The 26,934-nt window shown below is 46.1% G+C and overlaps 2 protein-coding genes across 5 annotated transcripts in view; one reads left to right on the plus strand and one right to left on the minus strand.

Annotated features, from left to right (window-relative positions):
• LOC119123045 (low-density lipoprotein receptor-related protein 1-like) overlaps positions 1 to 26,934 on the plus strand; it is a 62,017-nt gene that overhangs the window by 33,493 nt on the left and 1,590 nt on the right. Inside the window, exons 20-89 of one of the 4 annotated variants that reach the window (XM_037251831.1) lie at positions 251 to 418; positions 1,130 to 1,312; positions 1,385 to 1,582; positions 1,757 to 2,002; positions 2,483 to 2,680; positions 3,169 to 3,373; positions 3,440 to 3,604; positions 3,677 to 3,921; positions 4,196 to 4,327; positions 5,068 to 5,295; positions 5,367 to 5,541; positions 6,400 to 6,494; positions 7,033 to 7,182; positions 7,273 to 7,413; positions 7,618 to 7,743; positions 7,836 to 7,967; positions 8,068 to 8,202; positions 8,277 to 8,406; positions 8,495 to 8,621; positions 8,697 to 8,848; positions 8,935 to 9,059; positions 9,690 to 10,064; positions 13,068 to 13,257; positions 13,337 to 13,541; positions 13,693 to 13,885; positions 14,037 to 14,162; positions 14,279 to 14,407; positions 14,500 to 14,619; positions 14,766 to 14,879; positions 14,997 to 15,146; positions 15,349 to 15,471; positions 15,547 to 15,663; positions 16,309 to 16,437; positions 16,523 to 16,645; positions 16,738 to 16,878; positions 16,953 to 17,140; positions 17,221 to 17,404; positions 17,518 to 17,603; positions 17,702 to 17,821; positions 17,950 to 18,137; positions 18,245 to 18,450; positions 18,539 to 18,727; positions 18,795 to 18,943; positions 19,083 to 19,176; positions 19,255 to 19,371; positions 19,435 to 19,554; positions 19,649 to 19,771; positions 19,990 to 20,115; positions 20,183 to 20,299; positions 20,778 to 20,884; positions 20,963 to 21,095; positions 21,197 to 21,319; positions 21,403 to 21,525; positions 21,853 to 21,993; positions 22,082 to 22,219; positions 22,289 to 22,408; positions 22,496 to 22,764; positions 22,838 to 23,019; positions 23,088 to 23,194; positions 23,264 to 23,380; positions 23,485 to 23,661; positions 23,741 to 23,881; positions 23,965 to 24,138; positions 24,399 to 24,560; positions 24,647 to 24,830; positions 25,024 to 25,131; positions 25,246 to 25,319; positions 25,393 to 25,486; positions 25,617 to 25,655; positions 26,582 to 26,726. In XM_037251831.1, the coding sequence (XP_037107726.1) occupies positions 251 to 418; positions 1,130 to 1,312; positions 1,385 to 1,582; positions 1,757 to 2,002; positions 2,483 to 2,680; positions 3,169 to 3,373; positions 3,440 to 3,604; positions 3,677 to 3,921; positions 4,196 to 4,327; positions 5,068 to 5,295; positions 5,367 to 5,541; positions 6,400 to 6,494; positions 7,033 to 7,182; positions 7,273 to 7,413; positions 7,618 to 7,743; positions 7,836 to 7,967; positions 8,068 to 8,202; positions 8,277 to 8,406; positions 8,495 to 8,621; positions 8,697 to 8,848; positions 8,935 to 9,059; positions 9,690 to 10,064; positions 13,068 to 13,257; positions 13,337 to 13,541; positions 13,693 to 13,885; positions 14,037 to 14,162; positions 14,279 to 14,407; positions 14,500 to 14,619; positions 14,766 to 14,879; positions 14,997 to 15,146; positions 15,349 to 15,471; positions 15,547 to 15,663; positions 16,309 to 16,437; positions 16,523 to 16,645; positions 16,738 to 16,878; positions 16,953 to 17,140; positions 17,221 to 17,404; positions 17,518 to 17,603; positions 17,702 to 17,821; positions 17,950 to 18,137; positions 18,245 to 18,450; positions 18,539 to 18,727; positions 18,795 to 18,943; positions 19,083 to 19,176; positions 19,255 to 19,371; positions 19,435 to 19,554; positions 19,649 to 19,771; positions 19,990 to 20,115; positions 20,183 to 20,299; positions 20,778 to 20,884; positions 20,963 to 21,095; positions 21,197 to 21,319; positions 21,403 to 21,525; positions 21,853 to 21,993; positions 22,082 to 22,219; positions 22,289 to 22,408; positions 22,496 to 22,764; positions 22,838 to 23,019; positions 23,088 to 23,194; positions 23,264 to 23,380; positions 23,485 to 23,661; positions 23,741 to 23,881; positions 23,965 to 24,138; positions 24,399 to 24,560; positions 24,647 to 24,830; positions 25,024 to 25,131; positions 25,246 to 25,319; positions 25,393 to 25,486; positions 25,617 to 25,655; positions 26,582 to 26,726 (10,556 nt within the window). Of the gene's footprint in view, positions 1 to 250; positions 419 to 1,129; positions 1,313 to 1,384; positions 1,583 to 1,756; positions 2,003 to 2,482; positions 2,681 to 3,168; positions 3,374 to 3,439; positions 3,605 to 3,676; positions 3,922 to 4,195; positions 4,328 to 5,067; positions 5,296 to 5,366; positions 5,542 to 6,399; positions 6,495 to 7,032; positions 7,183 to 7,272; positions 7,414 to 7,617; positions 7,744 to 7,835; positions 7,968 to 8,067; positions 8,203 to 8,276; positions 8,407 to 8,494; positions 8,622 to 8,696; positions 8,849 to 8,934; positions 9,060 to 9,689; positions 10,065 to 13,067; positions 13,258 to 13,336; positions 13,542 to 13,692; positions 13,886 to 14,036; positions 14,163 to 14,278; positions 14,408 to 14,499; positions 14,620 to 14,765; positions 14,880 to 14,996; positions 15,147 to 15,348; positions 15,664 to 16,308; positions 16,438 to 16,522; positions 16,646 to 16,737; positions 16,879 to 16,952; positions 17,141 to 17,220; positions 17,405 to 17,517; positions 17,604 to 17,701; positions 17,822 to 17,949; positions 18,138 to 18,244; positions 18,451 to 18,538; positions 18,728 to 18,794; positions 18,944 to 19,082; positions 19,177 to 19,254; positions 19,372 to 19,434; positions 19,555 to 19,648; positions 19,772 to 19,989; positions 20,116 to 20,182; positions 20,300 to 20,777; positions 20,885 to 20,962; positions 21,096 to 21,196; positions 21,320 to 21,402; positions 21,526 to 21,852; positions 21,994 to 22,081; positions 22,220 to 22,288; positions 22,409 to 22,495; positions 22,765 to 22,837; positions 23,020 to 23,087; positions 23,195 to 23,263; positions 23,381 to 23,484; positions 23,662 to 23,740; positions 23,882 to 23,964; positions 24,139 to 24,398; positions 24,561 to 24,646; positions 24,831 to 25,023; positions 25,132 to 25,245; positions 25,320 to 25,392; positions 25,487 to 25,616; positions 25,656 to 26,581; positions 26,727 to 26,934 lie in introns of all 4 variants that reach the window. The other 3 variants (XM_037251829.1, XM_037251832.1, XM_037251830.1) reach the window with 3 other exon arrangements.
• Positions 9,215 to 11,780, minus strand: LOC119123050 (delta-type opioid receptor). Its single transcript, XM_037251838.1, has 2 exons — positions 11,415 to 11,780; positions 9,215 to 11,331 (listed from the first exon to the last, which is right to left on the minus strand). The coding sequence occupies exon 2, from the start codon at positions 11,269 to 11,271 to the stop codon at positions 10,276 to 10,278; it is 996 nt and encodes a 331-aa protein (XP_037107733.1). The 5' UTR covers positions 11,272 to 11,331; positions 11,415 to 11,780; the 3' UTR covers positions 9,215 to 10,275.

Here is a 26,934-nt window from a genome sequence, read left to right on the forward strand (position 1 = left end):
TTCTATTCAAATCAGATTCTGTCGCGATAAATGTTATAAGGGACGGACGGGATTGGTATGGGGTATAAACTGCTTATCGTGCTTTTCTGCCAAGCTTAATGTATCAAAGATACGTTTCCTCATGGTGCATGGTTTGATCAATGCAGTTTCTGACATTAAAAAAAAAAAATCTCTGGACGCTCTATTCAAACACCTTTCCTTTGTTGCCGTAGACGACGCTTTGTGATGTGACTGTGAATTTCCCTTTCAGATAATGACTGCGGGGACAACAGTGACGAGGCCGGCTGCAGTCACTCGTGCTCCAGTGCTCAGTTCAAGTGCAACAGCGGTCGATGCATCCCCGATTATTGGACTTGTGACGGGGATAATGACTGTGGGGACTACAGCGATGAAACCCACGCAAACTGCACAAATCAGGGTCGGTATCTCAGACTACTTAGATCCCAGACTGTTGATGGCCAAAAATAAGAATAATAGGAGAAAAAAACATTATTCGAATTATTATTAGAATTTGAATATCGTATATGAATATTAGATTAATATAGAATGAAGTGAATTTTATATCTCAGCCTGCCTATCGGTTCTGAAGTGTAAAATGATATCCAATGAGATTGCTCTTATGTCACTCAAGTTTAATCAAATCTTAACATTATGTCCTGCTTCTCGGTTTGTTTTGTTCTGTTTTATTAAACAAAGAAAAGCATGCTTATCTAAATCACGCTTTACTAATAGCCAAAGTACAGTCCGGCCTTGAAGAAAGTAGGCAGCTTTGAGAGATGTCTCAGTTTAAGTCTGCTGCCTGCACCGAGTGGCACTTTTTATCAATGACTGAATGCCAATAGACTCCTCCTGATAAGCGCTGCCATTTTCACGTATGCCTCAAGTGCACATCATGGAAAATGTTTCATTGGCATTTTGCCAAACAAAATTGGTAATTATTGTATACAAGTGCTTGTTTGGAACACTTGTTGGTGTGAAGGGCTCTTGTTGGACATGTTGGACAGGATCCTTGGATCTGATTGGTACGCAATAAAATATGAATAGCAATACCGACAATCAATGAGCTTTTTTCAAAAATCAGTTGAACGTGAGATGAGTGATGCAGCGTCCTTTCCTTTTTCCCCCGCAGCCACTCGTCCGCCAGGAGGCTGCCACACGGATGAGTTCCAATGCCGCATGGACGGCCTGTGCATTCCCCTGCGTTGGCGCTGCGACGGCGATACCGACTGCATGGACCTGAGCGACGAGAAGAGCTGCGAGGGCGTCACGCACATGTGCGACCCGGCGGTCAAATTCGGTTGCAGGGACTCTGGTGAATAATCTGACGTTACTGCCGGGGAGCCGATAAGGGATGATTTGCTTGACGAGTGACATCTCTTTGCAGCACGGTGCATCAGCAAAGCTTGGATGTGCGACGGAGACAGCGACTGTGAGGACAATTCGGACGAAGAAAACTGCGAAGCGCTGGTGTGTAAACTGTCTCACCACGTGTGCGCCAATGACTCCACCATCTGCCTGCCTGCAGAAAAACTTTGCGATGGCACGGAACACTGCCCAGATGGCTCTGATGAGAAACTCTGTGGTAAGCACCGACGGATTTGTTTTGGGTGACGGAAACATGACAACAAGTAAAGCGCGGCATCAAGATGGACAATTTGATTCGGCTCGCAGAAATTGTTGGAACCACATTAACTCGGGTCACACATTTATTAGATACTAATACATGCTAATATCCAGATTTTCTTTTTTTTTTTAGATTTGTGTTCACTGGACAATGGCCACTGCAGCCATAATTGCACAGTGCTCCCCGGCGAGGGTGTGATTTGTTCTTGCCCGCTTGGCATGGAGCTGCATTCAGACAACAAGACCTGTCAGATCCAGAGCTTCTGTGCCAAACACCTCAAGTGCAGTCAGCGCTGCCGACAGGACAAGTTCAGTGTGAAATGTTCTTGCTACGAAGGTTGGGAACTGGAACCCGATATGGAGAACTGCAAGAGCACCGGTAAGACAAAATATCGGAATGCTTGATGAATGATGCACAGGGAAGAATGAATATAGAAGTAGCCCAAATCCCAGCAAAGAATTTAAAAAGGCTAGCCAAAAATGATCAATAGTGAGTTACGCAAGCATACTTGAGAGACAAAGGTAAAATACAAAAAATCTTAAGCGCTTTTATTACTTGAGATGAGTGAAGATGCTTTTAATTCCACTTTAAATTCAATAATCCAGTTGAAGAGCATCCTCTTCCGACACAATTCTGGTGATGAATGATCCGACCAGGTCTTTCATCCATTCTGTTGCTTGTCACAAATGCACTGTTTTATTTATGCTATGTCGTAACCGGCCAGAATTTGATCACGTTTCCATCAATGGGTAAATTACGTGGAGGTGTGGAACTGAAGTGGCCCTAGTGAGGCTTAAACACTTTGCCATCTGTGTCCTTTAAAACGTGCCCTGTGACTTTTACTCTCCATTCCCACAGATCCTTTTAAGCCCTTTATCATTTTCTCAAATCGACATGAGATACGCCGCATTGATCTCAATAAGGGAGAGTTCAGCGTGCTGGTGCCCGGTTTGAGGAACACCATCGCTTTGGATTTCCATCTGAGCCAAAGTGCTCTCTATTGGACCGACGTTGTGGAGGATAAGATCTATCGTGGGAAGCTATCTGAGAATGGGGGTGAGATTCGTGTGGTTGCAAACTTTGATATGATAAAGTGCATGAAATATTATGAAGCAAGCAGTACCATGACAAAAAACTAAAAGCAGTTCAAAAACCATCAAATTATTTAAATGAGTATGATTCCTCCCAAACATTTAAATACTAGCATTGGAGTTAATGTTATGCAATGTTAGCTCAGAATAAAATTTGGTGGATTACATTTACATAATTCGGTAAGCCTGAAGCAAAGTAAACCACCGCTTTGGGGTGCAGTGAAATTTGAGTGCCATTATCTATAAATGTGCAAACGGTTTAAGAAAACAAGTTTCCAATTGGAATGTGAAGCAATATTAGGTTGCATTTTTTTTTCTTTGCACTATTGTAAAATAATAAGTACGTCTTTCTTTCTCAAGGCACATTTCTTTTAATTAAGACTTCAATTTATGCATAAACGAAGAAACTCACACAAAATGGATTAGCATTTACTTCCGTGTCTTTTTCTGAAGCTTTAACCAGCTTCGACGTGGTAATCCAGTACGGGCTGGCGACCCCCGAGGGCCTGGCGGTAGACTGGATAGCGGGAAACATTTACTGGGTGGAAAGCAACCTGGACCAAATTGAGGTGGCCAAGCTGGATGGCACCATGAGGACCACACTGTTAGCCGGAGATGTGGAGCATCCTCGAGCGATAGCCTTGGATCCTCGTGATGGGTATTTAACACTTACACTGCAACGCACACAATGGCAAACATTTTCTTCAACACAAACTCTTGTCAGGATCCTCTTCTGGACCGACTGGGATGCCAGTTTGCCAAGAATTGAGGCAGCATCCATGAGTGGCCAAGGCAGAAAGACGATCCACAAGGAAACTGGCAATGGCGGCTGGCCAAACGGACTCACTGTGGATTATCTCGAGCGCCGCATCCTTTGGATCGATGCCAGGTCAAACACAAGCGGCTTTTTAGGTGCTTGGAGTAAATCGAAAACCCAATTAAAGGTTTTTGTTCATCGCAGGTCGGACGCTATTTATTCCGCCAAATACGACGGTTCTGGGCTGATTGAAGTCCTGAGGGGCCACGAGTATCTGTCCCATCCTTTTGCTGTCACCATGTACGGCGGTGAAGTTTACTGGACGGACTGGAGGACAAACACCTTGGCCAAGGCCAACAAGTGGACCGGGAGCAACGTCACTGTCGTCCAGCGAACCAACACGCAACCTTTTGACCTCCAGGTCTACCATCCGTCCAGACAACCTGAGGGTGAGCAATTGGAACGCTTGTTTGTTTACATTCCAAAAAAGCTAATACTAATGACATGCACGCTGCGATGGCCAAATTACAATTTCATTATCTTTGATCCAGACTGGAGACTTCAATCTTGCTCCCCTGCCTCATCTACTAACATCTTCAAACTCCCCCTATGGAGCTCTAATGATTAAATTATATACCCTGCGTACTGAAGCCTTTGATCCCCAAATGATAAAACTTGTAATTGCATTAAAGGCTTTTTTTTTTTCTTTTTTTTTTCCTCCAGCGCCGAACCCGTGCGCAGATGTAAATGGCCAGAAGCCCTGCACTCATCTATGCCTCATCAACTACAATCAGACATTCTCGTGTGGCTGCCCCCACCTCATGAAACTTGGGCCTGACAAGCGTACATGTTATGGTAAGCGTGAACACACACACACACACACGCACGCTCCGCAGCTACAGCACAAAACAAATTCTCGACTCACTCTCGCTAAGCTTGCAAGTAAATCCCTCTCACTTTTTTTAAAAAAAAAGCAGAATGTAATCTCTGTTCTTGCTGAATCGTTTATTTTTGTTTATGTATATATAAGTGTGTGGGTGACAGAAGGGAGTTTGGCATTAAACAAGACTTTTTTTTTTCCCCCTCATCACTTTGGGATGCCATTATTATGACGGCTTTTGTGTCCATTGAAGTGACTTTGTGTGTAGTCGGCGGCGCTTGAGATTAGTATTCAGGGCAGGGTTTGCTATTCTCTTCAGGGGTAATGGAATGGAGAGGCTCGCTCTTGTCTGATGCGGGCATCCACCGCAGCCCGCACCTCGCCTGGCTGAGCTGATCCAGCTCGACATTATTATTCCCCTCCTTCTCCCTTTCACACTTTCTCTTTCGCTGTCTATCAATTGTCGGCGACCGCGTCAGTTAAGTGATAATAGGACCGGCTAGACGATTACAAAAGTAATGGATAGCTTCTCACTGCATTCGCTCGCATGCTCACAACCGAGTTAGCCAGACAAGCAGACGTAATTGATGCAAAAGCCGCGGGAACACAAACTGTTTATTCAAGCGGCCGTAATGATCGAGGAATCGTTTACGTAAATCTCTGGAGGCGCAATCAAAGAAAACAATCCCCCCCCCTCCCTCCCTCCCTCCCTCAGAGGATCGTCAGTTCCTGCTCTACGCTCGGCAAATCGAAATCCGAGGAGTGGACATAGACAACCCCTACTACAACTACATCATCTCCTTCACCGTGCCTGACATTGATAATGTGACCGTGGTGGACTATGACGCTCTGGAGCATCGCATCTACTGGTCCGACGTCCGCACTCAAACCATCAAGAGAGCTTTCATTAATGGCACTGGAGTTGAAACTGTGATTTCTGCTGGTATGACTCATCATATAAAACAGGATGTCATCAAATATATTCAGTGTAATAATATTTTTGTCCATCTTTAGATCTGCCCAACGCTCATGGCCTTGCGGTCGACTGGGTGTCCAGGAATCTCTTCTGGACCAGTTATGATGGCAATAAGAAACAGATTAATGTTGCCAGACTGGATGGCTCTTTCAAAAATGCTGTCATCCAGGGTCTGGAGAAGCCCCACTGCCTGGTGCTGCATCCCATTTTGGGGTTAGTCACACATCCAACCCGTCAGTCCAGTATTCAAATGTCGAGATCACCTTTAACCTGCCACATGTCACATCGCTTCATTCTCAAAGAAGTTTCCGCGCCACTGGTTCCTGAATTATTTACAGTCTGTTTGTCCTTATTTCAGTTTCCTTGTTTGTCCTCCATCTTTCGTCTCTTTTCGCAAATGTTTTCCTTAGTGTCTTGAAACCTAATCCCCCGCTGAGCTCCCCAAAGCAAACCTACCCGACCTCTCTTCTCGCCAGCGCAGCAGAAACGGTCCATCTGTATTTATATCCAGGCTGGTTTTGTCCTGCAGGAATTTCTCTTTTTTTAACTATTTTTGAGGTAGATCAGAAAGTTCCTGTAGCAAATGTTCTGGTTTTTATTTACTCCTTCGTGTCTTTCAGAGAGTCGTCCCGGCTTTGAAGCACACTCAAATAGAGGAATGTTTCCGACGTGAGCATTGTTGGCGTGGGGGGGGGTGAAATGGGGACCAGATGCTGCCTCGATGCATTTGTCCTCTTACTGACACTAACGTAGCAAATGCATCAGGGCCTGTGTCGAGGCGGAGTGTGGGGCAAAAAATCTACTGCATCCTGTTGTTATTTGAATTGAAGGCGTTTTAGCAATTAAATCAATGGTGTGGTAGAGACTGTTTGTTTTAAACATTCTACCCAGGCAGACGCTTGATGTGTTTTGGAGCCAAATTTAAAGAGCTGCGGTTTTGTTGCTACGCTTTCAAAGCCACGTTATTCAGTCATCTCGGGTTTCCGCCATTTTTTTTTGTGTGCCACTCTGAATTAAGGCACGTTTTTCGCTGCTGTGGCTTTCCTGATTCTCTCCGCTTGCCTTCCTCAGAAAGCTCTACTGGACAGATGGGGACAACATCAGCATTGCCAACACAGATGGCAGCAACCAAAGTGTCCTATTCACCAATCAGAAAGGCCCCGTTGGTGAGTGATTGAGCGTGTTTATTCAGGTGTTCCTTGGGGGTTCCCTTCAAAGACGCCATTGGACCAGTATAGATAACACATTAACATCAACATTTGTTGAGCTGCTTTATTTTAAAGCTTTTGTTTCGGCTCATTGCACACGGCTGAGGTTATTTGTGAAAAATGTACAGGCAGTTATACTCAGATGTATTTATTTTTCCATTTATGTTTTTGTAAGAAAGCACTTAAAGCCGGCGTCCTTTTTATGGAATAACCAAAGCATCTCAAGTTTGACCTTCATGCATTATCTGCATCGTTGCGTTGAATTGGCTTGTTTGATTATGATAAAACTTTGAGCGGCAGATCAATTTTCTATTACTTATATTTTATTGATTTTTCTCATTCTGGCTTTTAAGTTCTATCATTTTTGTCGAAGGCTATTTTGTAGTTACGGTTTCCCTCAGAGGGCTGTTATCTAGGTGAAACCAACTTAAGGGTTCATCTTCTCATCCTTGAATCAAACGTCAACTAAAGCCAAGAGCTGTTTTTTGTTTCGCAGGGCTCTCTATTGACTTTGATACCAAGCAGCTTTACTGGATCAGCTCCGGAAACAGCACCATCAACCGCTGCAAGTTGGATGGCTCCGGGCTTGAAATACTTGAAGGAGTCAAGGGCAAGCTGACCAAGGCGACTGCTCTGGCCATCATGGGTAAGTCCCAATTTCTGTATCATTCTAAAATGGCAATTCATCTGTTGAGCGCGTTTCTAATTGTTTCTGAATCTCTGTTTCGTCCTGCAGGCGATAAATTATGGTGGGCCGACCAAGGAACTGACCAGATAGGAACGTGTGACAAGAAGGACGGCGACAATTGGAAAGTCCTGAGGAACAGCACGTCCCCAATGATGCACATGAAGATATACAATGAAACTGTACAGAAAGGTGCGTAGCCCCTCCTTTTTTTTAATCTAATTTTAAAGTCAGTTCTTTAAACGTCATTCCATGTGTTGAAATAATGTTACCCGTTTATGGTCGGTTCCTTTCGCGAACATCCTGCTTGTTTATCTCAGTAAATGCACATCTGTTTAGATTTGGACTTTTCTATGATCTTATTTGTTGGCACTTGTGTTTTTTTTTTGTTCCTAGGCACCAATCTTTGCAGCAATAACAATGGTGACTGCTCCCAGCTGTGTCTCCCCACCTCCCCGACCACCAGAGCCTGCATGTGCACTGCAGGATACAGCCTGCGCCGAGGCCAGCAGTCTTGCGAGGGTGCGCCATGTTACACTCTCTATTACGCATTTTTAAAGAGCGTGTTAATGGGATCAAGCACTTGTTAAAGAACAAGCGTGTGTTTGCTGTAGGTGTTGGCTCTTTCCTCCTATATTCTGTCCACGAGGGTATCCGTGGTATTCCTTTGGACCCGGCGGACAAGTCTGACGCACTGGTGCCAGTGTCAGGAACTTCCCTGGCCGTGGGCATTGATTTCCATGCTGGTAATCTTCTCACTAAGAAAATATCCACCCTCATTAAAAAGCACGGTGGACAGAAATACTGTTCGGTTTCTATGAATCAATGTCTATTTTTGTTTCTCAGATAATGACACGATCTACTGGGTGGACATGGGCCTGAGCACAATTAGCAGGGCCAAGCGGGACCAAACATGGAGAGAAGATGTGGTCACTAATGGCATCGGCAGGGTGGAGGGGATAGCTGTTGACTGGATAGCAGGTGAGAAAAAACACCAAAATGGTCATCAATACACACGCATAGAAATGAAATATTTTCCCCCCCTCTTCTTCCAGGAAACATCTACTGGACAGACCAAGGCTTCGATGTGATCGAGGTGGCCCGTCTGAACGGCTCCTTCCGCTATGTGGTGATCTCGCAAGGCTTGGACAAGCCCCGTGCTATCACCGTTCACCCTGAGAAAGGGTAAGACGGCGGCTATCTTCAATCAGCGCTGTGATTCGGCTCATGATCGATTCCAAGGCGAGTCATCTGTGTGCTTGTGTGTGTGCAGCTACTTGTTCTGGACAGAGTGGGGCCAGTACCCTCGTATCGAACGTTCCCGACTGGACGGCACGCAAAGAGCTGTGTTGGTAAATGTCAGCATTAGCTGGCCCAATGGGATCTCCATTGACTATGAGGTAGGCGAACAAACTACTTGCTTGCATAGTGCATTACTCCTTTTTGTTTTGGATAAAATGACTGCGTGCCTACAGGAGAGTATGCTGTACTGGTGTGACGCCAGGACAGACAAAATTGAGCGCATCAATCTGGAGAATGGAGAGAACAGGGAAGTGGTGCTGGCTAACAACAACATGGACATGTTCTCTGTGTCCGTCTTTGAGAGCTACATCTACTGGAGTGACCGGTGAGACGCTGTTTTTTATTTTTCTCCTTTAGTTATGGATTATGAAGAGTCACGGTCCTTTTGTTCCTTGCTCTGTTTTCGAGCAGAACTCACGCCAACGGCTCCATAAAGAGAGGCAGTAAAGACAATGCCACAGACTCTGTGTCTCTGAGGACCGGGATCGGGGTGCAGCTCAAAGATATTAAGGTCTTCAACAGGGCCAGGCAGCAAGGTGAGCAAGTCTTTAAACCGTCAAATAGTACATCAATTAGATGATGGACAACTTGAATTATATTAGTAGTTTGAAAAAATTGGAATTACATATTGAGTCAATACACTCAGGATTTAATCACGAAATGATTGCAATAAAACGCAACAGCATGCATAAAATATTTCCTCATGTGTTTAATCAGTGAGTGTAATATACGGTTCACATTTGGAATTGAGCACAGATGAATGAACCTGTCTACAATGTTCTGATTTATGGAGATGCACCCGAATATGTGTGCACGTAGTCTGCAGCCACAACTTGAGGTACATTCGTACTTTTCATAGAACCAAATTATGCCTTAACAAATATAATACTACTTACAGATTTTCTTTTTAGTCACAGGAGATGGGTAAAAAAATAATTTCATCTGTTTTACATTATTATTAACATATTGGTAAATGATTACCATTTTGACAGATTAAATGAAAACTGAGCATTATGTTTACAGAGGCAGAATTAATGCTAAACTTATATCGGCACTAATAAGACTGATCCAAATGAAGGTACCAGGAGTGTAGTCAAATGTCTCATTTTCAAAATGCTGGCAATTCCAAAAGAATGTTTCTGACCGTATTCTGTATGTCCGTGCAGGAACAAACGTGTGCAAAGTCAAGAACGGCGGATGCCAGCAGCTTTGTCTGTACAGCGGCAACGGCCAGCGCACATGCGCCTGCGCTCACGGCATGCTGGCCGAAGACGGATGCGCCTGCCGCGACTACGACGGCTACCTGCTCTATTCGGAGCGCACCATACTAAAGAGCGTCCACCTCTCGGATGAAAACAACCTGAACGCGCCCATCAAACCGTTTGAAGACCCCGAGCACATGAAGAACGTCATAGCGCTGACCTTCGATTACAGAGGGGGAGGAGGGAAGGGAGCCAATCGGGTCTTCTTCAGCGACATCCACTTTGGCAACATCCAGCAGATCAGCGATGATGGATCAGACCGCAAGACTGTTGTCGAGAGTGAGTATTCCTGCTTCTTGGTGATCTCAACATTCCTTTGGGGGGTGATTTCTATGCATGATTTCAACCAAGCAGTGAGATTCTTCCCAACTTGTTGAGTAATCCTCTGGAGTGCCCGTTCTTTCCTAGCAGTCTTTCAAATGATTAATTGTAATTACAAGTGGTGTGACTCAGCCCCGTGTTTGTGTAGCCGCTGAGTAATTACTGTCAATCAGACGACCCCACCCCCATTGGCTCGCTTCCTTTCCCTCTTAAACAGCCTCAGCAGATCCTGTCGAAACTTTTGGGAGATGAGCACATAGAGGATGGGGTTCAACACCGTCGACGCGATGGCCATGAGTCGTGCGAACACGCTGAACGGGCCGTAACGTGGCGACGAGCCGGTGGCCCCTGAGCTTTTGTCAGATAGCAAGGCCAGTGTTAAGCCATAAGAAGGCAGCCAGCACAGAGTAAACGCCAGCACCAGTATTGCTGACGTTTGGGTGACCTTGCTCTGGTAACGTTCGACTTGAGGAGCCTGAACGGCGTTCCGAGTCCTCCACAGGAACAGGTAGATATTACCGTAAGCGATGGCGATGGTGACCAGGGGGAGCAAGAAGGCCATCAAAAAGTGGACCAATCCATAAATGAGCTGATCCTGGTGGTTGAGGAAAGCAAAGCAAGCAAGGGCGTCCGGGTTATCTGGAGAGCTTCCTACAAAACGAAACACCAGCTGGGGTGCCGCCAGAGCGCAAGCCGGGACCCAAAGAAGTGCGGCCGTCATGGCGACGTGGCGTGGAGATAGGAAGCGGTAAGTTCTGGTGGGGTGCACCACCGTCATGTAGCGCAACACCGCCAGGTTGGACAACGTAAAAGCGCTGGCCGAGGTGCAGGCCGATCCCAAAAATCCCGCCAGACGACACAGGAATTCCCCGAAAGGCCATCGCTGCAAGGCGATGGCGGCCGTGTGGAAGGGAAGCGTGGAGAGCAGAAGAAGATCCGCAAAACTCAGGGCCAGCAGGAGGATGTCCGTACCTGTTCCTGACCGAGCCGTCCTCCCCCTGTTCCTCCTGCATAGGATCACCATCACCGTTGTGTGCCCACCGACACCCAAAACCAAGATCACGGCATCAAAAATAGGGACGAGGACCCGTTCCACATTTCCGACCCCATTGTCACTGCTGTTCCCGTGCAGATCCTCGACTGCAGCAGAGTTCCACAGCAGCATTTTTATATCTTCACTTGAGTCACGCTTGTCACCGCAGTCATGCTCAAGGTGCTCGTAAAACTGCAGATAAGACAAGCGGAAAAAATTGCTCACATTGTAAATGAATGGCACTTTAAGCGTGACAAAAAATAACAATTTCCAACCTTTTTCTTCCAAACACCACAGGGAGCCTGTTATGTTGTTAAAATGAATCCACACATCCAAAGAATTAAATTTATGCTTGTCGGTTCTGAACGAACAAAATCAATCCTTCAGGAATCCCGGTAACTTTTTCAATATGGCAGTTTGTTTTGTTTCTCATCACCTCCAAGTCGCTCCACATGACATCTTTGCCAGACCGGTTCGCAGCAAGCCATAATAAGCCTTCACTTCTCTTGGGGAGGAAAAGAAATGTCGCATAGCTTTACAGTGAGGGAAGATAAAGGCGAGCCATCGGCCGGTGAACTCTGGACTGATTATCACAGGGCAGCATGGCCATTGGCTAACCCGCTTGCTGCGGGCGGTCCCTCGGAGGCCGAACATAGTTTTTCCCAGGGTCTGTTCAATTTCTCAAAGGATGCAATTGTTTTGGGGTTTTTGCACACCTATTGATGAAAATTAGACGAGATCATATAAATCAGCAGATTGACTTGAAACTCATCGATGCGTAAATCTGAGTCAGTCTGACTGATTATAATTGCAAACGGTAGAGTGAAATTTTACTGCATCATCAGCAGATTCTTTACTTTTCAATTCTAGCTCTTTTGTTGTAGTGTGTGCTTGTATATGTCAACGATATTGAGAAATCATAAGTTATTGTTTGCTATCAGATACCTGGCTAATAATTGACAATCACTGACCTGCGATCTCGTTTGCTTCGACTAACATTGTGAGCGCAAGACAGAATAGTTTATAAGAGTTTTGTCAACTTTACTTAAAACTGTGCTACGTGTTTGTGTGGGTCAATGCGGAGATAAACTTAAGTGGCCAGAAAAATTTAGGAGGCAAAACAGCAGGGAGGATTGATCTCCTCTAAGTGGGTGGAAAATCCTTCACTTGGCTCTCTAGTGGCTTGTGCAGAGACAAATGTTGACTCATGTTCAGGGAATTGCACGGCAGATATTGAGTTTTTGTGTCAAGTGTCTCGCCTAGTGGCGAAGCTCGCCATCGGTCTACAGCTGTTAAAAGGCAACAGCAGATTTAATCGAAGCACCTTCACTCTGTGGGACGATTAGCAACGTGATGTCTGTTAGCTGGTGTGATTAATGATGCAGTGATTTTTTTTTTTTGTAAATGACATTCACAAAGAGGACATTGCGTTCGTGCATTTTAGCACTTTAATAGCCTCTGACTCTTCCACTCTGTTGCCATTTCACATGCTTCCTCTTTTTCCGCTTCATTTTATCTCTCATTTGTTGTTGTGTTTATAAATAGATAGTAAAACTTTTTTCTAATTAGCAATGTTCTAAACTGAACAGATAATAATGCTTGGCAGTTTCTAACAAGCGTCTACTAGCTGTTGAATGCCTTGTGTGGTGTTTTTCTCACAGGAGTTTTATTCACAAAGCATTTAAAGCACAAGGAGAGTTAATAATAATAATAATAATAGTCTGGGTAATGCCACTCAAAAACAGGTTTATGATCTATATGTTGCTTTTGTAAATTGTGTTAATTACGACATGTATATTTTGTAATGTTTTTCCACCAAAACGCCATCTGCTGTATCAGGTGGTGTCGTTGGCTGTAACGCAAACGCCCCTGTGCTTATTTGTCCTTTTGCTCAACTTGCTCTCTCCACGTTTGGTGTGTTTTTGTAGATGTGGGCTCAGTGGAGGGTCTGGCATACCACAGGGGCTGGGATATGCTGTACTGGACCAGCTACACCACTTCAACCATCACCCGTCACACTGTGGATCAGAGCCGTTGGGGTGCTGTTGATCGGCACACCGTGGTCTCCATGTCAGGAGACGACCACCCCAGAGCCTTTGTACTTGACGAGTGCCAAAGGTCGTCATCTTATACTTCTCACAAAATGTTTCACTCCTTACCACCTTGTTAACGTTCCAAAATGATCCCACCACCACAGCCTGATGTTCTGGACCAACTGGAACGAGCAGTCCCCCAGTATCATGCGCGCCACACTGACTGGGTCCAACGTGATCGTGATCATCGGCACTGACATCCGAACCCCCAACGGCTTGGCCATCGACCACCGCGCTGAAAAGCTTTACTTCTCCGACGCCACCCTGGATAAGATTGAGCGCTGCGAGTACGACGGCAGCAGACGCTATGTGAGAGACACCCACGCATTGCTCAAACACAACGCAATATTTATACTGCAGTGTGATTGCATATTATGATCCGTGGGTTTGTTTGTCCTCTCCCAGATTGGAATTTCCTGAATGCGGCAATCCATAAGTGTGCTTGTGCTTCCCCCTGTAGGTGGTACTGAAGAATGAACCTGTGCATCCGTTCGGCCTGGCCGTATACGGAGACTACATCTTCTGGACGGACTGGGTGAGGAGGGCTGTGCTCCGGGCCGACAAATACACCGGAGGAGACATGAAGGTTCTGCGTGCCGATATACCTCAGCAGCCAATGGGAATCGCCGCCGTGGCCAACGACACAAACAGCTGTGAGTATTTTCCGCTGCCTTTGTGGGAGTTCTTCTTTTCTTCAAAAGCTCTCAGTCTGTTGCAGCGATCTGAATCCAACCAAAGGTACTGAAGGTTGTAAAAGTAAGGCCCTCGTGTCGCCCTTGACATAAAATGTTCCCCTGTGCACAGGTGAGTTCTCTCTGTGCCGTGTTAACAATGGAGGATGTCAGGACCTGTGTCTGCTGACTTCGGAAGGGAGGGTCAACTGCAGTTGTCGCGGTGACAGGAAGCTTTTGGAAGACAACACTTGCATAGGTAATGCAGTGCTATATTGAATGACAATATCATTTTGGACTAAAGGAATTGAATTTCCCCTGATGAATTCAATCGTTTTTCAAATTATGAATGATGTTTTTATCCTCCCACTGTAGCTCTGAACGCGACCTGCAATCCCATCGACGAGTTTGAGTGCGGTAACGGAGATTGTGTCAACTACACGCTGACTTGCGACGGCATGGCCCACTGCAAGGACAAATCGGATGAGAAGCAGTCTTACTGTGGTAAGACTTAGTACTCTGTTTTAATGAGGCGCTAAAGCTCCAATATATCAATTCTATTTTTGTGTGCTATATCATACCAAATTTTGTTCCAGCCAACCGTTCATGCAAGAAGGGCTTCAGGCGTTGCGTGAATAGCCGCTGCGTCGGGCATCACTCCTGGTGTAACGGACAGGACGACTGTGGGGACAATTCTGATGAGCTTTTCTGCAACAGTAAGTCAGTCAATACCATTTTATGCTAAATGTCGATTCACAAAGCAAATTATTTCTAATGGGGAGATGGTATTTTATATTAGGTTAGGTTCACTCAGGATGTTATTGATGATCACAATCTGATCTTCCATCTTTCTGCTTGTCAGCCACACTGTGCTCAGCCGAACAGTTTCAGTGCAGAGATGGAAGTTGCATCACAAACTCCAGCAAGTGTGACCAAAAAGTGGACTGTGAAGACGCCAGTGACGAGATGAACTGCAGTAAGTCCAAATTAAAAAGCCTGTTGAGGGAAAATAAAAAGAAGTGGAACAAAAAAGGGCGGCGGCCCCAGACCGAGCTGTAAAGTAATTTGTGCGCTTCTCGCTCTTTTTTTAAAGCTGCCACAGACTGTTCCAGTTATTTCCGCTTGGGAGTGAAGGGAGTGACATTTCAGAAGTGCGAGTTCACCACCCTCTGCTATGACCCGGCGTGGCAGTGTGACGGGGCTAACGACTGCGGAGACCTCTCTGATGAAAGAAATTGCCCAGGTTCTGCAGTGCACATTGATTTTCACCAAATCTGAAGGCAGTGATCTATGAATGCTCGTTTTTCATTTAACAACAAAAACATAACGTCCACTGTTGGATTGTTCCAAATGGCAAATGAGAATTATTGTTCTTGGAATGATATTACTCCTGTTGTTTATGATAAGCGGCTATAATTAAATTGGCTATATCTGTGCTTTTCTAGGCAGTGGAAAAACCAAGTGCCCGACGACTTTCTTCGCCTGTCCCAGTGGAAGGTGCATCCCCATGAGCTGGACGTGCGACAAAGAGAACGATTGCGAGAACGGTGCCGACGAGGCTCACTGTGGTAAGTCTGCGTACTCTGAGCCGAACGACTCTGGGCGACGTCACGCTGTTAACCCGCTCCTCTTACAACATTCAGGTAAATTCTGCTCGGCCTCCCAGTTTGAGTGCGCCAACCACCGCTGCATTACCAACTCATGGGTGTGTGACGGAGCGGATGACTGTGGCGATGGCAGTGATGAGGACAGTAAATGCAGTGAGTAAAAATTCCATTTTCAGCAGAAATTACAGAGTCACTCCTGCAGTGCCTCTTTTGTGTCTTCAGAACAAATTGTCACAGTACTTACTATGTTTGCCGCTTGCTATTCCACAAGCGGTAACTGCCCATAGTTCATCTTGTCAACTGAATGATTAATGGAAGACTGTGGGAACACAAATCTCCTTTCTCCCATTCAGTCCTCTCTCTCACCTTACTTTAGTGCCAGCTCTCATCATACAGTATTTCCTCCGGGAGGTATTCTCCGCTGAGGGGATGCCGCCTGGAAACATATTAGAGGAAAAAAAAAAAAAGGCAGTAGTTCCTCGTGGTTGTAGGTCAAGCATTGTAAACAAGAGCTCCCTTGGACTACTGATTCCTTTTTGAAAGTTGAGTGAGGTTTTAGCAACATATAATTGCACAGCTCAACATGTTCATGACTTTAAAAAAATGAGAAGCTAGATGCAACTTGCTCCTTAGACCTGCGATGCTAAACTAATGTTCACTTGCCCCTACTAAAATGTCCGCCACGTACGCCCATGCATTTTTATGGGAACATCGCCACTGCCAACATGGCCACCATGAAAACAGTGCAATCGGAAACAGTGACCCGAGGTTCTGATGGTTTCTTCTTCTTTTTGACAGAGACCAAAACGTGCAGTCCCGAAGCTTTCCAGTGTCCCGGCTCCCACATGTGTATCCCTCAGCGCTGGAAATGTGACGGAGACAAAGACTGTCCCGATGGGGCTGATGAGAGCGTCAAAGCTGGCTGTGGTGAGTACACAGTAGGCAAGGCTTGGATATAATCAAATTCATTCATTCACTGATATGATATACTTTATGTTTGTTTATGGCCCAGTCTTCAACAACACATGCAGCAACAACGAGTTCATGTGCCAAAACCGCCAGTGCATCCCGAAGCACTTTGTTTGCGACCACGACAATGACTGCAGCGACGGCTCGGATGAGTCGCAGGAATGCGGTAAGCGAACTTTAAAAAAAAATTTTTTTTTTTTTTACAAACCAAGTTGGTGATACCTACACCTCAATTCCCCTTTCAACCGCATGCTACAGAATACCCAACGTGTGGACCCAATGAGTTCCGCTGCACCAATGGACGCTGCCTCATTCAAAGCTCATGGGAGTGCGATGGGGACTTTGACTGTCACGACCACTCGGACGAAGCCCCCAAGAATCCACGCTGCACGGGCCCAGGTTATTATTTTCATTGTATTTACATCAACATGGTCTTATTTGTGTCGTGGCATTCAACAATGATGATTCTTCAGAGAAAAAATGCAACGACACGGCGTACGCCTGCAACAACGGGAAATGTATCAACGAGACGTTACTCTGCGATCACAAAGACGACTGCGGCGATGGCTCGGATGAGCTCAACTGCTTTATCAACGAGTGCCTGAACACCAAACTGAGCGGCTGCTCTCAGCTTTGCGAGGATCTGAAAATAGGCTTCAAGGTAAGCCAATGTCACGAGAGTGATTCGTGATGCAATGTAGACCGGGGGTTTTACGTGCCGCTCGCTCCGTCACCTCACAGTGTAGATGTCACCCTGGATTCCGGCTGAAAGATGACGGCAAGACGTGCGTGGACGTGGACGAGTGTACAAGCACCTACCCCTGCACACAGCGCTGCATCAACACACATGGCAGCTTCCACTGCATGTGTGTTGAGGGTTTCCAGCTTAGTCCAGAAAACCCCACCATATGCAAATCCACATCTGGTAAGTGACGGCGCATCTGCTCATTCACTCATCATCACAGAATGACAATTCATGACATGCAAAGTGTCTCCCATCCTTTGAACGATTCTAAATAGTTGCCCTTTTTCACACAGATGAGGAGCCCTTCCTGATCTTTGCCAACCGCTACTACCTACGTAAACTCAACTTGGATGGCTCCAATTACACGCTCCTCAAACAGGTGAGCTCTGCAGATTTCATGAAGCTTCTGCGAGGGTTCACCGCCGGTCCTGACTATTGTCCGTGTCTCGGTCCTGACTAATATCTGTGTCTTGACAGGGGTTGAACAATGCTGTGGCTTTGGACTTTGACTATCGGCAACAGATGATTTATTGGACCGATGTGACCACGCAGGGCAGCATGATCCGTCGGATGTATATCAATGGCAGTGATGTTCAGGTCATTTTATTTATTTTTTTATACACTGATTTGTTAAGTTGTGCAGCAGAAACCCAACATTTATACTGTCTATGAAAAAAAAGAATTTGCGAGGTGTTTTCAAAGTTGCCTTTTGTTTTGATTGACAGGTTCTCCATCGCACATCACTCAGCAACCCGGACGGTCTTGCAGTGGACTGGGTAGGAGGAAACCTGTACTGGTGTGATAAGGGGCGGGACACAATTGAAGTGTCAAAGCTGAATGGGGCCTACCGGACAGTTCTGGTCAACAATGGCTTGAGAGAACCAAGGGCTGTGGCTGTGGACGTACGCTATGGGTAAGTGCATTTATATAATGAAGATTTTTTTTTTTTTGGTGCAGACTGGCTGCTCCTGTTTATTTAATTTTCTCTCTTGCTCCGATGGCCGCTGTCTTTTTTGACAGGTACTTGTACTGGTCCGACTGGGGTGACACCCCTCATATTGGGAGGATCGGCATGGACGGCACTAACAGGACAGTCATTGTGGAGGATAAGATCACCTGGCCCAATGGTCTTACTCTGGACTTTGTCAACGACCGCATCTACTGGGCCGACGCCCGCGAGGACTACATCGCCTTCGCCAGCTTGGACGGAACCAACAGACACACGGGTAACGCACATGTGGTTACGCGGGTGTGCGGTTGCGTAGCTTGAGTATTTTAATGTAATGAAATATTTGTGTTTCCTTCCACGTGTAGTTCTGACCCAGGATATCCCCCACATCTTTGCCATGACGCTATTTGAGGAGTACATCTACTGGACAGACTGGGAGACCAAGTCCATCAACAGAGCTCATAAGACTATGGGAATCAACAAGACCTTGCTGATTAGCACCTTACACAGACCAATGGACGTCCATATTTACCATCCATACCGCCAGCCGGAGGGTATGCCCGAGTCATCTTTCACTATTTGCCGTGGGATGTCTAATTTTCTTTCACCTTTGTTGTGCAGTGGCGGAACATCCCTGCCAGACGGAAAATGGTGGCTGCAGTAATCTGTGTCTACTCTCACCGGGAGGGGGCTACAAATGCGCCTGCCCCACTAACTTTTATCTAGCAGCAGATGGCAAACAGTGTTTGTCCAACTGCACCGCCAGTCAGGTACGCTTTTTTTAAAATCACAACTTTGTCAGAGGGTTGCGTTATTTGGAAACTTTCCATGTGAATGAAATGGGTACATTTGGTTAGCTAATGTAAATTATGTCAATTTACAATATGATTCCATTTTCTGATTTTTCAGTTTGTTTGCAAAAACGACAAGTGTATTCCATTCTGGTGGAAGTGTGACACAGAAGATGACTGTGGGGACCGCTCGGATGAGCCCGAAGACTGCCGTAAGTGGCTAATGCTTCTTCGCCGTGCTTTCCGTCATACATTATCATCCGGAATAATATGATTTCTTGTCACTATAGCTGAGTTTAAGTGCAGACCAGGCCAGTTCCAATGCGGTACAGGAATTTGTACAAATCCCGCCTACATTTGCGACGGGGACAACGACTGCCAAGACAATTCAGATGAAGCCAATTGTGGTATGTTTCCACACACTAAGAAGTTAATTTTGTTTTCTAAGTGATTATTTACCTGCCTTGCAGACATCCATGTGTGCCTGCCCAGTCAGTTTAAATGCACCCACCCCAGTCGCTGCATTCCCGGCATCTTCCGTTGCAATGGACAGGACAACTGCGGAGAGGGAGAGGATGAGAAAGATTGTCGTAAGTTTTACCAGAACAGTACTCACTGTACGTAGATGTAAATATATTATCAGTCAGAACTTAGGACTAATGCTCTTCTTTTTTTTTTTGATAGCGGAGGTGACATGCGCCCCCAACCAGTTCCAGTGTGCCGTCACCAAGCGCTGTATTCCACGGGTGTGGGTGTGTGACCGGGACAACGACTGCGTGGATGGTTCTGATGAGCCTGCCAACTGCAGTAAGACCCATTTGAATATATAGTTTGGATATCTTTGCAAAAAAAATACATCCGTAGGAAACTGGTTGGATTACAGTTGCAGTAGAAAATGATCTGATTAGTTTATAATGTGATCAACTTGTATGAATGTTTGAAAACATGCACTCTTGTTTTGTATGACTAATCTAGCATATGTGAAATGTATCTACCTGTTCCTCACGATGTCATCTGTGCTGCAGCTCAAATGACATGCGGCGTGGATGAGTTCCGGTGTAAGGACTCGGGCCGCTGCATCCCAGCACGCTGGAAGTGCGATGGCGAGGATGACTGTGGCGATGCTTCGGATGAACCCAAAGAGGAGTGCGGTAAGTCAACTGTTTTCACAAATTCATAGAATATGGTAAATGCTAAAAATATTTTTTTTTTGCTCAGATGAGCGGACGTGCGAGCCTTATCAGTTCCGCTGTAAAAACAACCGCTGCGTGCCCGGACGCTGGCAATGCGACTACGACAATGACTGCGGCGATAACTCTGATGAAGACAAGTGTGGTAGGTTCCCATTCTGCACGTCGCTCATCGAATACAAAAACATCCACAATCCGAGACTCGACCAGGAGATTCCATTTGAATGGGTCTTTTTGCGCATCTCATCTCATCTCATATCTATCTTGTATTTCACACTGGCCTGTTGCTGTGAGCCAGAGGTAGGTGTTGTCATCGTTTCATCTTAAGAACCTCAGTTACTTGGTCCTTGTCCTTTTTGACCCTTTTCAGATCCCTTTGACAAACCCCCAAAAATCTGTTGCATAGTATGCAGTATGCTGTCCCATTCCCACCTTTATTCCCCATGAGTCATTCCTGAAACAACTTTATTATATCAGCTTGATGCTCAGCAGACAGCAAGCTGTATTATTTGTTGCAGTGCTTCCTCCTTTTTTTCCGTCCTCCTCCTCCTCCTCCGCCTCCATTTTTTTCCACATCTGTCATGCATTGCTCTGCCTCTAAACTGAGAACTCTCTTCCTCCAGTTCCTCGCCAATGTTCAGAGAGCGAATTTTCCTGCACGAATGGCCGCTGCATTGCCGGGCGCTGGAAGTGTGACGGTGACCACGATTGCGCCGACGGTTCGGACGAGGTAGCGCTCGGCAGACCCTTGTGTTTTAACGCTTGAAAATTGGCAACACCAATGGAAAGGGATTTTTTTTTGCTCCAGAATGGCTGCGATGTGAAGTGTGACAGCGATCAGTTTCAGTGCAAAAACGGCCACTGCATCCCCATCCGCTGGCGCTGTGACGCCGACCCCGACTGTATGGATGGTAGCGATGAGGAAAAATGTGACACTGGCGGTGAGAAACACTTTCTATTTTTTTTCCAATCTTATGACCAAAAGACCAGATAATAATGGTACCATGGGTTAGTTGAAGAGATAGTACATGATGTATTTCAGCGGGAAGACACTGCCCCCTGGACGAGTTTCAGTGCAACAACACTTTGTGTAAACCGCTGGGCTGGAAGTGTGACGGCGAGGATGACTGCGGAGACAATTCTGACGAGAAGCCAGAGGAATGTGGTAAGAGGATCGCATCGACAGCTTCCCTGTGGACTGCTTCCAGACGACCTCCTGCTTAGAGCTGCTCTTTTTTTCTCTCCAAGTTAAATTCCAGTGTCCGCCCACGAGACAGTTCCGCTGTCATAATGACCGTGTGTGTCTGCCAATATCCAAACACTGCGACGGGATCAACAATTGTGGGGACAACAGCGATGAACTCAACTGTCGTGAGTTGTTATTTATTGTCGGGTTGATTATGTCTGCATTTCTTGGCGCCAGATATTATGGTCTCACTCTCACAGTTCTCCAAATAAGAGGTACAGTGTGCTTGCTTCAAGCTCTGGACTTACCAGTGAAAATTACTGAAAGGAAAGACAATCAAATATATATATATATATATAATTTTATATATATATATATATATTTGTCAAGGCTGCTAGCTTAATGCTAACATTCCAGGCGTATTTTCGACAACTGTAGATTAAATTGGGAACCTTCTTTGCCTTTTTTTGTCATTATTTATGATGCACCTCTCATCAACTGTGCTACTCCAGAACATACTCCATCCACACCAGTCTGCCAAAAAGACGAGTTCCAGTGCTCCAATGGCCGCTGCATCAGCTCTGTCCTGCGCTGCAACTTCTTTAACGATTGTGAGGATTACGGCTCCGATGAAATCAACTGCAATAAGAAAGGTAAGGTCATGTTAGAGTGGCGATGGCATGACGGGGCGCTCTGCCCGCTTCTCCGTTCAATTCTAACCCTGCGAATATTGTCTTGTAGACACGGTGTTGAACGACTGCCGCAACAACAGAACGGTGTGCGGCGACGGCGATGAAGCGCACTGCGTGGTCAACGGGACGAGTTCTTTTTGCTCTTGCAAACCGGGCTTCCAGTCCTATGGCCGTAATAGATGTGAAGGTACGTTCTTGCTCTGCTCTCCTCCCATGTGATGAGACATCAACTTCTTTTTTTTTCTGTGACTCACAGATAAGAACGAGTGCAGGGAGTTTGGAGTGTGTTCCCACATTTGCAACAACACAAAGGGCTCGTACAAGTGCAGCTGCCACAAGTACTTTACCAGAATCAATGATACTTGCAAGGCTGACAGTGAGTACCGAATTTAGCATTTGAGCTTAATCGCGTAGCATTGCAGTTTGACATTCCCACAATCTTATCCGTTCATTTCATCCTTAGCTCAGAGACAGGTGCTGTACATCGCCGATGACAACGAGATCCGCGGCCTGGACCCCTCCATGCCAAACTGGCGCTATGAGCAAATCTTCCAGGGCGACGCCAACGTGCGCATCGATGCCATGGATGTGCACATCAAGACAAATCGCATTTACTGGACCAACTGGCACACGGGGCGCATATCTTCATATGAATTGCCTTCTTCTTCCTCGCCGTCACCTAACAACAACCGTAACCGACGCCAAACGGAATCACGGGTCACTAATGTGGAGGTGAAGACACACAGTCAACAAATTAACTTTTGTTGTTGTTGCTTAAGTGGACTTTGGTGCTCTCTGTGTTTAGATCCCCGATCTGAAGATGCCCCGAGGCATTGCTGTGGACTGGGTGGCGGGGAACCTGTATTGGACCGACTCTGGTAGAGACGTCATTGAGGTGGCTCAGCTTAGCGGAGGGCACCACCGCAAAACTCTCATCTCAGGCATGATTGACGAGCCTTACGCCATCGTGGTCGACCCTCCGAGAGGGTAAGCGGGGAAAGGGAAAGTTGATTTGTATTGGAAGGGTGTTAAATCTAAATGACATCATTCTCTAGGAAAATGTACTGGGCAGACTGGGGGAACCACCCCAAGATTGAGACAGCCGCCATGGATGGAACCATGAGAGAGACACTAGTGGAAGAAAACATTCAGTGGCCAACCGGTAGAACATCCACCAAGGCGTCTAACCATTGAAAAGCATCTTTAGTAATTTTGCTCTGTTTTTGCACAGGCCTTGCCGTGGACTACTTCAACCAGCGCCTGTACTGGGCCGATGCTAAACTATCGTTGATCGGCAGCGTGAGGCTGAATGGAAGCGATGCAGTCGTGGCTGTGAACATCAAGAATAGTTGAGTGGCACTTTTGACTTTGTAAAGAAAAAACTGAAAAGATGAGTCGTGTGTATTGTCCTTTAGCTGTGCTTATATCATCATACTGCACTTCTTTCCTCAGAGCTCCATCAACCCTTCAGTCTTGATATTTTCGAAGACTACATCTACGGCATCACCTACATCCACAACCACGTCTTCCGAGTCAATAAATTCGGCAAAGGTGACGTGGAGAACCTGACGACGAGAATGAACCATGCCACTGATTTGGTTTTGTACCACCGCAACAAACAACCAGAGAGTGAGTTTAGCGTGAAGCGACAGCCGTAAGAAGAGAAGAAGAAAGTGTGGTGTTATTGTGAGCCATTTGTATTTTCTAGTGAACAATCCCTGCGACAGAAAGAAATGTGAATGGCTATGCCTTCTGAGTCCAAGTGGCCCAGTGTGTACCTGTCCCAACGGACACACATTGGACAACGGCACCTGTGTCAAGCAGCCCGCTCCTACGCTGTCTCCTATCTGTGAGCGAGCATAACACTCACACATTCAACATTTTCAAATGGAACCAGCGCATTGATCATAATGTGATGATAATTGCCCGCAGCGCCTCCGAGTGGCCCCTGCCTGGTCCAGTGTCTGAATGGTGGTAGTTGTTTCCTGAACGCTCACAAGCAACCTAAATGTCGCTGCCAGCCCAACTACGGAGGAGATCGATGTGAGATTGACCAGTGCAGAGACTACTGCAAGAACGGAGGAACATGCGCGCCTTCGCCAACAGGTAGGAAACAGAAACTGATCAAAACATCAGTTATGACCTGTTCACTCACAGTGGTGCAGCTAGAGGTGGGGCCATGTGGGCACTGACCCCCTTCCTAAATGCTTGGACCCTCAAATGCCAGTATTCCATTTTGGATCATTTCTGATTTTTATGGAAATCTGATTCCAGATTTCCACCACCCGTCTGGAAGGAACATATAGTGAAGATTTTGGGGGATTTATTTTTCAATATTTCTTTTTTAAATATTCAATATTTTTCAGGCGCCCCGACCTGCCGATGCCTGCCAGGGTTTACGGGGCCCACCTGCAACCTGCACACATGCAAGAATTACTGCATGAATGGAGGCAACTGCACCGTCAGTGCTGGCAACCAACCGTCCTGCAGCTGCCCTCATGACTTCCTGGGTGACCAGTGCCAATATCGTGAGTAGTGCTCTCTAATAGCTTCAACATGCGCATTTTGTTTATAAAGCAGCACGTAACCCGCTTGTGTGTGTTTGTGTGTGTAGGAAGCTGTGAGGGCCACTGTTTGAACCGGGGCACGTGTCTACAGAGTGCGAGTGGCTCCAAACTGTGCCGCTGTCTGCCTCAGTTCACTGGCAGCATATGTGAGATCGACAAGTGTCATTATTGTCGCGACGGAGAGTGCATCCCCAAGGACAGGTTTACATCCACAGGGGAATTCACATGCCGGTAAACAGCTCGAACACTAAGTAGCTGACATAGTCACACTCTCTCACCGCCAATGCAAAAGATTATAATAAGAAATAATGTACCATTACGTAGGTGTAGGTCAAAGTATGGCTCGTGGGCACAGCTATTCTTTCATCTGGCCCATTATGCATTGATAGTAATCACAAAAAATTCAACATTCTGTCTTCAATAGATGTGCAAATGGAAGAATCCAGCCCAGCTGCTACACTTGCGATACAAATGAATACTGCGCAAACGGCCAGTGCTCCATTAATCCTCTCACCCGCCTTCCAGAGTGCAGGTGAGTAAATTTTGCGTCTCAGGTTTCATCATGGAGTCTGGATGTTAAAAGCACCATAACGGCCCCTACTTGCACTATATGTACTGTATCTCGTGTATTTATGTGGCCGTGTAGATGTTCTCCTGGATGGGCGGGGCATCGCTGTGAGTCAGTCACCAGTAGTGAAGGTTCCACCACTTCAGGAGGGCGTAAGTGAACCCATATGCACTTGAACCTGCTACGACGCTTGACATGTCGCTCCAATCTATTTTGTGTGTGCAGGCACAGCCTCCATCGTGGTCCCTGTGCTGCTCCTTCTCCTGTTGGTTCTGCTGGCTGTAGGAGCGTTGCTCTGGTACAGGAGAAGGATGAGAGGGTGAGTCATACTGAAACGTTTTACACTCCAGAGAGGCCTTTTCTCTTGGATTCCCCCCTCCCCCCCCCCCCCCAGTTTCTTTCTTCACTTCTCTCTCCTACACTGTAATGGCATTTCCTCTGCTCCTCAGGTCTAGCCGGCCCTGCAAAACCGGCTCCCAACGTTTGCGGTAATAGTTGTGGGGGGAGTGGGAGGGGCTACGCTTTTGCCTCCATTACCCTCATTCAACTCTTTATACCTCGCCCCTTACCCATGAGTCTTAGTTGCTGTGCAGTGTTTGGTCACATCATTCTAGCTCTTCAGTGTCCCTCCTTCAGGAGCTGTGGCACAGATCTGCAATGAACAGATCTGTTTGTGTACTGTAGTCCTGTAATTAATTGTCTTTCATGCTGTCACATTGTATTGCAAAGTAGGGATGAGCATTTGAAAAATGACCATAATGGATGAGCATCAAAATCTTATATACTATATTGTACTGCAAATATTTCAAAATCAATTTTTATGGGCCCCAAAAGTATTTGGACGCAGTGACATCTTTGGAAGTGGAATATTATTTGAAAATCATTTACTGACATTTAAATGAAGTGAGCTGATTTAATGAACCAATTCAATGTTTTCGTCTTGGAGATGCTTTCAGACAGTCACAAAACTCATATAATGTCCATGAAAATATTAAAAAGGTTGTTCAAATACATTTCCAACCTTGAAAATTGGGAAAATTTGAAAACTGGTAGTTACCTTCTTATGAAATTTCTTGGAATTAAAGCTGAAAGTCAACACTTCATTGAATCAATGTCTGAATGCAACACAAAATCATGCATTTACAATCCTAATTTAAATTGAAGATGCTCATTCCTACCACATTCCAGTGGTGATTTAAATGGTAGCAATGTGATGGAGGATTCACAGTGGTTCATTTTGTGCAATGAGATCTGGATCGGTTCTGGAGTTGACATAATGCTGAGTTTGTGTTTTTGCTTGTGCTGTGGCTTTTTCTCATGTGATGCCAGGATCCGCCTCTCTTCATTGTATGGATGTGTGCGGCTGCCGTTAACAGCGTCTCGGTCTTATTCGTGACCTTTCTGTGTCGTGCAGAGCGAAGGGTTTCCAGCACCAACGGATGACCAATGGGGCCATGAACGTTGAGATCGGAAACCCCGCCTACAAGATCTACGAGGGCGAGCCTGATGACGACGCAGGGGAGCTGCTCGACGCGGACTTCACCCTCGATCCAGACAAGGTAAACAGTGAGCCCTCCCAAATTTGAAGTGGTCATTGCTCAAATGTGTCAATGCCACAAGATGGTGACAAAGCACTATTTTTGTCTAAATGAAGCTCCTTAATAATCCTAGCTCTGCCTGTGGGCGCCAAGAACCTACTTTAATTTTTTTGACCTGAGCCCTAAAACCGACAAAGCGGCACTCATCCAATTTACACGCCAATCGATC

This window comes from Syngnathus acus, chromosome 5 (assembly GCF_901709675.1).
Source record: "Syngnathus acus chromosome 5, fSynAcu1.2, whole genome shotgun sequence".
NCBI classification, from domain to species: Eukaryota; Metazoa; Chordata; class Actinopteri; order Syngnathiformes; family Syngnathidae; genus Syngnathus; species Syngnathus acus.